The sequence below is a fragment of the Sinohyriopsis cumingii genome, chromosome 4 (genome assembly GCF_028554795.1).
Source record: "Sinohyriopsis cumingii isolate HCF-2022 chromosome 4, ASM2855479v2, whole genome shotgun sequence".
In the NCBI taxonomy this organism is placed as follows: Eukaryota; Metazoa; Mollusca; class Bivalvia; order Unionida; family Unionidae; genus Sinohyriopsis; species Sinohyriopsis cumingii.
In genome coordinates this window covers 128,847,939-128,860,629 of record NC_142964.1, presented here as the reverse complement: position 1 = coordinate 128,860,629, position 12,691 = coordinate 128,847,939, and the positions used below count along the sequence as shown (strand labels likewise).

Genomic DNA, 12,691 nt, shown 5'->3' with positions numbered 1-12,691 from the left:
TAGGTGGCAGTAACAGAAATCTATAGGTAACTTTAACAGAAATCTATATTCTATTTGACTTTAACAGAAATCTATATTCTATTTGACTTTAACAGAAATCTATATTCTAGGTGACAGTAACAGAAATCTATATTCTATTTGACTTTAACAGAAATCTATATTCTAGGTGACAGTAACAGAAATCTATATTCTATTTGACTTTAACAGAAATCTATATTCTAGGTGACAGTAACAGAAATCTATATTCTATTTGACTTTAACAGAAATCTATATTCTAGGTGACAGTAACAGAAATCTATATTCTATTTGACTTTAACAGAAATCTATATTCTAGGTAACTTTAACAGAAATCTATATTCTATTTGACTTTAACAGAAATCTATATTCTATTTGACTTTAACAGAAATCTATATTCTAGGTAACTTTAACAGAAATCTATATTCTATTTGACTTTAACAGAAATCTATATTCTAGGTAACTTTAACAGAAATCTATATTCTATTTGACTTTAACAGAAATTTATATTCTAGGTGACAGTAACAGAAATCTATATTCTATTTGACTTTAACAGAAATCTGTATTCTAGGTGACTTTAACAGAAATCTATATTCTATTTGACTTTAACAGAAATTTATATTCTAGGTGACAGTAACAGAAATCTGTATCTATTTGACTTTAACAGAAATCTATATTCTAGGTGACAGTAACAGAAATCTATATTCCATTTGACTTTAACAGAAATCTGTATCTATTTGACTTTAACAGAAATCTATATTCTAGGTAACTTTAACAGAAATCTATATTCTATTTGACTTTAACAGAAATCTATATTCTAGGTAACTTTAACAGAAATCTATATTCTATTTGACTTTAACAGAAATTTATATTCTAGGTGACAGTAACAGAAATCTATATTCTATTTGACTTTAACAGAAATCTGTATTCTAGGTGACTTTAACAGAAATCTATATTCTATTTGACTTTAACAGAAATCTATATTCTAGGTGACAGTAACAGAAATCTATATTCTATTTGACTTTAACAGAAATCTATATTCTAGGTGACAGTAACAGAAATCTATATTCCATTTGACTTTAACAGAAATCTGTATCTATTTGACTTTAACAGAAATCTATATTCTAGGTAACTTTAACAGAAATCTATATTCTATTTGACTTTAACAGAAATCTTTATTCTATTTGACTTTAACAGAAATCTTTATTCTAGGTAACTGTAACAGAAATCTGTATTCTGTTTGACTTTAACAGAAATCTATATTCTATTTGACTTTAACAGAAATCTATATTCTATTTGACTTTAACAGAAATCTGTATTCTATTTGACTTTAACAGAAATCTTTATTCTAGGTAACTGTAACAGAAATCTGTATTCTGTTTGACTTTAACAGAAATCTATATTCTATTTGACTTTAACAGAAATCTATATTCTATTTGACTTTAACAGAAATCTATATTCTATTTGACTTTAACAGAAATCTATATTCTATTTGACTTTAACAGAAATCTATATTCTATTTGACTTTAACAGAAATCTGTATTCTATTTGACTTTAACAGAAATCTTTATTCTAGGTAACTGTAACAGAAATCTGTATTCTGTTTGACTTTAACAGAAATCTATATTCTATTTGACTTTAACAGAAATCTATATTCTATTTGACTTTAACAGAAATCTGTATTCTATTTGACTTTAACAGAAATCTTTATTCTAGGTAACTGTAACAGAAATCTGTATTCTGTTTGACTTTAACAGAAATCTATATTCTATTTGACTTTAACAGAAATCTATATTCTGTTTGACTTTAACAGAAATCCATATTCTAGGTGACTTTAACAGAAATCCATATTCTAGGTGACTTTAACAGAAATCTTTATTCTATTTGAGTTTAACAGAAATTATATTCTTGGTGACTTTAACAGAAATCTATATTCTAGGTGACTTTAACAGAATGAATATTCAGATAAACAAAAATTGTAAATTTGATCAAACCTTTTGCTATTACCCAGTTGGTAGGAGACCAACATGATCACTCAAAAGCTTGAATAAATGCAAGAAAGTGTCAATCATACTATGGTATGTTTAAGTCATCACTTCCCCATTTTCCTTATGAGAAAATCTGGCTCAATAGATGATAAATCATTTACTTACATATAAATAATTTCAGCATGTTGAGGATCAAGGTAATCATCCATAAAATGTTGTACAAAATGGTTTGATGATGTTCTTGATTCATGGACTCAAGTTTTTATGCATATGGTGGATTAAGATGTATAACTGGAAAAACAAAAAGTGAGAAAGAATAACTAACCCGACTATATAGCCTTGGACATTCTTGATTTGTTGAGAACACATGATTACTTTAAATGTAACGGTCAGTAAGAAAGTCACCTATATATATATATATATTGAGCATATCCTAGACACTAAAATAATTGAAGTCACTCCCATTGATAAATTTGATAAGAAAGAAAATGTAAAATATCTTTATTACCCACTTTATCTAAACATCTTGAAAATAGATGCTCTTGATAATGTTATGATGTAATTGTCACCATGGGAACCAATTTGGGTTCATGGGAAGATATCAGTGTCAGACCACTTTAGTCTCCATGGCAGACAAATGGATTCCAGCCCATGGCAAGAGGAAGTTAGAAAGAGGAATAATTGTTGATCTCAGTAAAGTTTGACCTTGTGGATGACAATATTTTTACTGCCATATTGTAGATAGATATATAAATGTGATGCAGCAGTATCTAAATGGTTTCCTTTTTGTCATTGTGTCATAGTAAATGGTTTCCTTTTTGTCATTGTGTCATAGTAAATGGCAACCTTATTGACAAGGAATCAATGGCATGTGGAGTGTCACTGGGTTCCATGCTGGGTCCACTCCTTTTTTGTCTGTTCATTAAAGATGGGCTTCTACAAATTGGCAACAGCATTTCCTCAATGGATCTGCATGTAGGTGACACAATCCTGTTTGATCTAAATTAGCAAGAGGTGTCTTTACAACTGGATATAGTTTAAATTAGATTCTTGGTGAAAATGAAGGGCATGAAAACAATAAAATGTTTTAATGATTACTGCTAAAGAAAGGAGACCAAGCCTTAAGTCTTAAATCAAATGATGCATGTATTCAAATTAAATAATAAATATATTGAATGATACATGTATACAGATTGAACGATACATGTATTCAAATTGAATGATACATGTATACAAACTGAATGATACATGTATACAAATTGAATGATATATGCATACAAATTGAATGATACATGTATACAAATTGAATGATACATGTATACAAATTGAATGATACATGTATACAAATTGAATGATATATGCATACAAATTGAATGATACATGTATACAAATTGAATGATACATGTATACAAATTGAATGATACATGTATACAAATTGAATGATACATGTATACAAACTGAATGATACATGTATACAAATTGAATGATACATGTATACAAATTGAATGATACATGTATACAAATTGAATGATATATGCATACAAATTGAATGATCTATGCATACAAATTGAATGATACATGTAGACAAATTGAATGATACATGTAGACAAATTGAATTATATATATGTATAGAAACTGAATGATACATGTATACAAATTGAATTATATATGTATACAAATTGAGTGATATATGCATATAAAATGTAGCCCAGGACAAAATTCTGTGAGTAATTGATGGCAACAGTTTGCAATGTAATGAACATGTGAGGTTGAAAAAGTAAATTCTCTTTTTTTACTTATTATACAGAATTAAGCACATTAGAAATTGTCAGTGAACAGAGGATAATAATAACTCTATTCACCCATGTACAGATTACTGCAGAGTTGTCTGGACATACATGTGTAATAGGAACATGTACAAATTATTCCATGTACAAAATAGAGCATGCTGACTTCTTATTGATAGCCATTTCCTTGGTCCAAAATTGAACAAAAGAGCTATTTAAAAAATGTTTTTACTACTTGACTTACTTGGACGAAACAAGGGAAAGTTCAACATTGTGTCTTGCTATTATGTGATTAATGGTATGAGAAGTCCAGTTTCATGGTTATTAGTGATGTGTTCCCCTTTTGTATGAACACCTCCACCGTCATTGCTGTTGCCTAACTGTATTGTATAAATAATGTTGTAAATAACCCAATTTTATAATAGTCTTATATAAACTATATTGTAAATAACCCAATTTTATAATATCCTTATATAGACTATGTTGTAAATACACCAATGGTATAATGGTCTTATATAGACTATGTTGTAAATACACCAATGGTATACTGGTCGTATATAAACTGTTGTAAATACACCAATGGTATAATGGTCTTATATAGACTGTTGTAAATACACCAATTTTATAATATTCTTATATAGACTATGTTGTAAATACACCAATGGTATAATGGTCTTATATAGACTATGTTGTAAATACACCAATGGTATAATGGTCTTATATAGACTTTGTTGTAAATACACCAATGGTATACTGGTCTTACATAGACTGTTGTAAATACACCAATGATATACTGGTCTTATATAGACTATGTTGTAAATACACCAATGGTATAATGGTCTTATATAGACTATGTTGTAAATACACCAATGGTATACTGGTCGTATATAAACTGTTGTAAATACACCAATGGTATAATGGTCTTATATAGACTGTTGTAAATACACCAATTTTATAATATCCTTATATAGACTATGTTGTAAATACACCAATGGTATAATGGTCTTATATAGACTATGTTGTAAATACACCAATGGTATACTGGTCTTATATAGACTATGTTGTAAATACACCAATGGTATACTGGTCTTATATAGACTGTTGTAAATACACCAATGATATACTGGTCTTATATAGACTATGTTGTAAATACACCAATGGTATAATGGTCTTATATAGACTATGTTGTAAATACACCAATGGTATACTGGTCTTATATAGACTGTTGTAAATACACCAGTGGTATACTGGTTGTATATAGACTGTTGTAAATACCCCAATGGTTATGGTCTTATATAGACTATGTTGTAAATACACGAATGGTATACTGGTCTTATATAGACTGTTGTAAATACACCAATGGTATACTGGTCTTATATAGACTGTTGCAAATACACCAATGGTATACTGGTCTTATATAGACTGTTGCAAATACACCAATGGCATACTGGTCTTATATAGACTGTTGTAAATACACCAATGGTATACTGGTCTTATATAGGCTGTTGTAAATACACCAATGGTATGCTGGTCTTATATAGACTGTTGTAAATACACCAATGGTATACTGGTCTTATATAGACTGTTGTAAATACCCCAATGGTATACTGGTCTTATATAGACTGTTGTAAATACACCAATGGTATACTGGTCTTATATAGACTGTTACAAATACACCAATGGTATACTGGTCTTATATAGACTGTTGTAAATACCCCAGTGGTATACTGGTCTTATATAGACTGTTGTAAATACCCCAATGGTATACTGGTCTTATATAGACTGTTGTAAATACCCCAATGGTATACTGGTCTTATATAGACTGTTGTAAATACACCAATGGTATATTGGTCTTATATAGACTGTTGTAAATACCCCAGTGGTATAATGGTCTTATATAGACTATGTTGTAAATACACCAATGGTATACTGGTCTTATATAGACTGTTGTAAATACACCAATTTTATAATATCCTTATATAGACTATGTTGTAAATACACCAATGGTATAATGGTCTTATATAGACTATGTTGTAAACACACCAATGGTATAATGGTCTTATATAGACGGTTGTAAATACACCAATTTTATAATATCCTTATATAGACTATGTTGTAAACACACCAATGGTATAATGGTCTTATATAGACTATGTTGTAAATACCCAAATGGTATAATGGTCTTATATAGACTGTTGTAAATACACCAATGATATACTGGTCTTATATAGACTGTTGTAAATACACCAATTTTATAATGTCCTTATATATACTATGTTGTAAATACCCCAATGGTATAATGATCTTATATAGAGAGACTGAGAGGGCAGGGTGGGGTGGTGTTTAATTAATTTATGAGCATTCATGTAAATATGTACAAAATAGATGACCACTGTACATTTTGTACATCACTTCCACAGTACTGTTAGTGTCACCCTCTATAATGAAAGGCATTATCAATGTTGTTATCAGCAGGCAGAGAGTTTCAGCAAGTTAGAGAATGAAGTAGAGCATGCAGAAATTATTCAGAGATTGATGGTTGTCCTTGGAAATACAGCTGTCTTCCTTGCAGCCTACACTGAACAAGAGATCATCTCTTTGCTGACTCTTATGAAGACAGGTCAAGAGAAAAAATCAGACTCATGTTTGGGAAAAGCAAATGGGCCAGGGGGAAGTTCTGTTCAGAGAGAACAGTATGGATCTATTGCTCCTTTTTTGGGTAATCAGGAGGATAAGGAACCACATCATGTGGCCTGGATGACTTCAGTACGCACACTGAAGGTATTGAAGGCTTCTTTAACTTCAAAGAGTGAAGCAGATCTGTATCAGGTTCTTGTTGATATACATTCCTTGCTTGCTTGTGCTAACAGTTTCATGAAAGAACATGGCAATATCTCTCTTGATGCTCTCATCCGAACCGACTCGGACTACCATAGAAGTTTTGGCAGGATGGATGTGGCAGAAGGAGCCGGGAGAATGTCAGAACCATATAGGTGGTTCTTCAGTGAAGAATTTGTACAAACTACCACTTTGCATGAATTTTTGAATATGATTCAAAATACGCCACAGATTGAAAGTTCTCATATTGTGCTAAGAACTAAACCATTAAAAAATGTCAGAGGAGGTGATGTTAACAGTGTAGAGATGACAGTTCCCTTCCAAGATTCTGTTCACATCCAGGGGCTATTTTCTGGCCCAATGCATCAGTCAAGAACCCATACTTCAGATAGTCAAATTAAACATCTACAGCTTCCACAGAAGATGGACAGATTTGTCAATTCAGATTTCAATCCATGGGACATCAGTAATATCTCGTACGCCCCATCCCACACAAGAAACTCATTAATTTCGCAGAACAGAGATGGCTCATTGTCTCATTCTGTCAGTGATTTCCCAGACTTTTACAGTGGCAAATTGCCCAAGACTCTTCAGTCCAAGAGAGGAAGTACCTTCAGCCTTGTCATCAATCCAAGTTTTCATTTGTCTTCTGATGAAGAGGACTTGGATACAGCAAGCAAGTGGAACACTGCAAATGGCCAGATTGGGAGCAGCCCAGAAATCAAGAAATATAAAACAAATAAAAAGTTATTCAAACAAGGTGCAGGCAAGGTATAAGAAAATATCTACTGTTTGTTCTATTTGTCTGTTTATTATTAACAAAAGTTGATGGTATGTAATGCCCTAGTTCTGGTAGTGTAATGGTTGACATGGATAAGGTTATCAGTGTTAATTTGACATGATATTCTTTGTAACATTATAAAAGATCATCTTGGTTTATCTCAGTATAATATTTATTCAAGGTGGAAGACGTTTCAGTCTGATGTATTATGCACACATTGCTTAGGACTTTACTGGCAAAAGTATTAATTTCCCATTAAATTCTTACACTGTTTGCAAATAGGAAAAAAAAACAGAAATTCATGGCAAAATTTAAAATCAGGTAAAGAAGAAAAAAATTATGTAGTAAAATAAAATGTTGACATTAAAATTAGCAAAAATCATATATGAGGAAGAAAAATGGCTAAGGTGAGTGAAATGGCAAAACCTATGTGCATAACACTCAGTTTAGACCAGGTATTGGCAATTTTTTCTGCAGTGCAGGCTGGATTAGTGATTTTTAAAGCCACACCTTATATATTAACAGATTAAACCAGGTCATGGGCCATGTTTTGCCCACCCCTTGTTGAGACTAATTGATTGGTTTTAAGAACATATAAACACATCCATAATCTCAAAATGTTTTGAGCACAAAATGTAGACCCATTTTCTAATTTCAGATGGTTTGATCTTGTGTAGCTTTGTGAATCATTCAGAATCATCAAATTTTTAATAGTTATAAATAAATGTCAAGTTTCAAGAATCAATGTCCCATCGTTAATAGTATCAAAATCTTAGGTTTTAATTGGTTGACTAATAAATTATTGACCATTAGGTGAAATGTCTTGGGAGGTTCATGATTTTACTTGGGGAAATTATATGATGATTGGAAGTGTATTTTACACAGTATACAAGAATAATGCAAATGACTATATGAATTAGTACATAACCTAGAAATGTGCATTGCACACTTTTTCCATGTTCAAGTTTTAAAATAAAAGATGGTTTATTGCTGAGAAAGAGGAAGTGAAAAACTTTGTTTCAAATATATCATGTCCTGATGGTGTTCATAATGATCGTAAGAATTAATTAATAGAGCCCTGATTGTGAAAGTTGGCAGAGCTGTACCTTTTGCATCATCAGTCCATTTGTCCATCATGCTATTTGCCTGCCTTTATATCCATTAAACGTCTGGGGTTTTTCAAGATAGTTTTACTGGGAATGGTTGGACTTAAATCATATTTGGCATGTAGCTTTAAAAAACCTTGAAAGATTTTGATTTTCAGCCTTGTTAAATAACTCTTATTTGAAAGAGTTATGGCCCATGACTACTTGGCCTCTTTCTGGGACGTTGTTGGATTAAACCAAGTTTTGGCATGTAACTCAGTATTGAAGAGATGTTGAATGAGTTTGATTTATAGCATTCCACAACTTTATTTGCAGAAATTATGCCTGTTGATTTTGTAGCAAGTCTGGCCTTGGTTCTCACAGCATAAATCTATCAGGTTGTTGGATTTCGACTGAATCTGACTGGCACCATTATAATGATGAGACCTTATATGAGTTCCATTTACAGCATACAGCAGTTTCTTATGATATGGCTCAGTTTCAGTTATTAGTATGCCACACGGTTGTCATCAGATCAGCCTGGGTTGGCAGCCATGATGTGTTCTTGGCATTTTACTGTAATTGCCCTCTTTGTTACTGTGCTGTAAAACACCATACCAGTCATTGACAGGAGTTTTGACCCTGATCATCCATCTTCCTGACTTTGGGATATCAAGGATCATTGGAGATCAGTTCACTTTGGGGTATCAAGGATCATTGGAGATCAGTTCACTTTGGGGTATCAAGGATCATTGGAGATCAGTTCACTTTGGGATATCAAGGATCATTGGAGATCAGTTCACTTTGGGGTATCAAGGATCATTGGAGATCAGTTCACTTTGGGGTATCAAGGATCATTGGAGATCAGTTCACTTTGGGATATCAAGGATCATTGGAGATCAGTTCACTTTGCAGTATCATGGATCAGATCAGTTCACTTTGGGGTATCAAGGATCATTGGAGATCAGTTCACTTTGCGGTATCATGGATCATTGGAGATCAGTTCACTCAGTTTTAGCATATGGCACTGTATTGATAAGATTGTTAGTCAGTGATTATTGGAGTTCATTCCGATTTGGCATTAGCACTGTATTGATAAAGTTGTTAAACAAGGATTATTGGTGTTCACTCATATTTAGCAGTAGCACCTTATTGATAAAATTATTAATCAGGGATTATTGGAGTTCACTCATATTTGGCAGTAGCACTGTATTGATAAGATCATGAAATACCCAAATTCCCACCAAATACCAATCTTCTTTAATTTTTGGTTTCACAACACTAATTCCTCATACTTAGAACCTGTCAAGCAAACTGTAGTGAGCAGGACCCATATCCATATCACATCTTTACTATTTTGTTGTTCATTTGTAGTTTTCTTTACTATTTTGTTCCTTATTTGCTGTTTGCATGGCTTTTAATATGATTTTTTTAAAGCAGATAGTAATTGTGATATATAATGTGGTAAGGAAAGTGGATCATGTGGTATGGAGAGTGGATCATGTGATATGGAGAGTGGATAATATGGCACAGAGAGTGGATCATGTGGTATAAATAGTCTATAATATGGTTCAAAGAGTCAATGATTTGTTAAGGAGCATTGATAATATGGTATGTAGAGTGGATAATGTGGTAAGGAGAGTGGATAATGTGGTAAGGAGAGTGGATCATGTGGTATGGAGAGTGGATAATATGGCACAGAGTGGATCATGTGGTATGGAGAGTGGATCATGTGGTATGGAGAGTGGATAATATGGCACAGAGTGTGGATCATGTGGTATGGAGAGTGGATAATATGGCACAGAGAGTAGATTATGTGGTAAGGAGAGTGGATCACGTGGTATGGAGAGTGGATAATGTAGTAAGTTGAGTGAATCATGTGGTATGGAGAGTGGATAATATGGCACAGAGTGGATAATTGTATGGAGAATGGATAATATTGTGCAGAGTGGATAACGTGATACAGAGACATGTTAATGTGGTACAGAGAGTGGATAATGACATTTATCATACTGGACAAGATTTGTAATTCCAGTGTGTACTTTATATCTAGCATTCTTGATCTTGAGACTAAAATAATTGTCGTTTCTGTCTTCGTAGACATTTTGTGAAGGAGTTAAAAATAAAGGTAGGTAAAGAACACAGCTTTTGTGAGCAGAGAGAAATGGTTGTTCCCAATAATATTATGTTTGGTACAAGGTTATAGTGATCACAGAATAGTTATATTTTCTTCATTTCAAGTTTTATTATACAAGTGGAGGATTTTGTGTGGTTCTTTCAGTATGTATTTATTAGTGTTTGACTGTACTTCAGCACAATAATAGCTATATGTTGAAAGTCCCACTAAGTAGAAAGGACATACACGTGACTGTCAGCGTTTGGAAGTAAAACTCAAATCATGTGTGAAAATTTTCATTCACAGGTTTATATACATTTTATATTTGCATAATTTTCTAAATGCATAGGCTGCTTCATTGTTACTTAATTGACATTAAAGAAGTTTACTGATTAAAAAAATTATTAAAAATATCTGATTTAGGCATGTTAATTTTGGAGAACATGCATTCTGTAATTATTCTTTCCTTTTACCAGGAGAGATTTTCATTTCATGGAGAAAAAAGATTAATTTCTTTTTTCAGTAATGATTTTTTACAAGATTTTTTCAACTACCAAAAGTTATCAAGAAAGAAAATCACTTAAAAGCAATCCTAAGTAGCTGTGGAGCAGTATGTATAACTTTTGATGTGCACAAACTTGAGTCTGGTTGACTGATTTGTTGGCTGGTTTGATGTGCACAAACTTGAGTCTGGTTGACTGTTTTGTTGGCTGGTTGTTGTGCACAAATTTGAGTCTGGTTTACTGTTTTGTTGGTTTCAGGATAAGTCACCTGATCAAGGTCAGAGGGTGTATGGATCATCACTAGGTCTAAATTGGGTAAGAATTTGGTGTTGTGGTGGTAGCAACCAATTATATTTTAGAAAAAGACAATTGTGTAAATATTAGCCTTTGCCCACAACTAGCTATGCCATATTATTATACAGAATAAAGATAATTTGATGCTTTTACCCATTATGCAGATAATTATATGCTTTTACACATTATGCAGATAATTATATGCTTTTACACATTATGCAGATAATTATATGCTTTTACACATCATGCAGATAATTATATGCTTTTACACATTATGCAGATAATTATATGCTTTTACACATTATGCAGATAATTATATACTTTTACAAAGTAAAGTCATTGCTTTTCTACATAGCATTGTTTAATTTTCACTTCTAAAAGATTGTGACTTAAGCTGTACGCTTATTATCTTTCATATTTTTTAAAAACTTTTCATAATTTATTTTATCATGTAATGAGCATTGATCAATGCTAATTTTCACCTTTTTTCTTGTTTTCTTTTGTTTTCTTCATGCTACCCATTTTACTGTTTGTTAAGTATATATATTGTTGCAACTCTTAGGTCTTAAACTAAATAACATAAAAGAGAAAAAAAACAATCAGATTTTGTCAGATTCAATGTAAGTATTGTGAATTAAATCCCAAATAGTCCTAAAAGTTCTACCACAAATCCAAATGTATGTAGTTTTGAATGAATTCGATAGGTGTTTCCAATAAATTCCAATGTTAAACATGCTGATGTGCCTATAGTCTCAAGTGTACTAATGTGCCAATCACCTGGAATGTGAGTGGCAGAGTGGTCTATAGCGCTTACCATTATGGATCATTTCCATCCCACCTTTGCGTGAGTTCGAGTCAGGTTTGGCTAATGTGGGCATTTGAAAAAGCCTGCCAGTAGCTTCTTGGGGGTCAGTGGTTCTTTTCAGGGTTTTCACGATTCTTCCTCCACCATTTATACTGGCCGCCATGTTTAGCCTATCTTGTGCTGAAAAAGGATGAATAGAATCTTACATTTGTGCTCAGTTCAGATAAGTATATGAAGCTTGTGTCAATCATTTGCTTTCAAAAGCTAACAGAAAATTGATATTATTTGAATTGTTTCATAATTTTCATTTAAACAGAGCACTCTTGTAAGATTCTCTGTGTCCACTGCTTCTAAACTGTATTTATTTTATTGTCTTGGAAATAGTAGAGTTGATTCTGAGTAAATGAAGGGAGAAAATAAAATGTCATTTTCCATATTGGTAAGTCCTCTCCGTTATTAACAACACTTTCTAACATCAG

At 32.2% G+C, this 12,691-nt stretch overlaps 1 protein-coding gene across 2 annotated transcripts in view; it reads left to right on the top strand.

The window, feature by feature from the left end:
- Positions 1-12,691, top strand: part of LOC149802084 (uncharacterized) — a 165,678-nt gene that overhangs the window by 10,306 nt on the left and 142,681 nt on the right. For both annotated transcript variants that reach the window (XM_089956484.1, XM_089956483.1), the window contains exon 2: positions 6,263-7,399. In XM_089956484.1, coding sequence (XP_089812610.1) covers positions 6,263-7,399 — 1,137 coding nt within the window. The remainder of the gene's footprint in view (positions 1-6,262; positions 7,400-12,691) is intronic.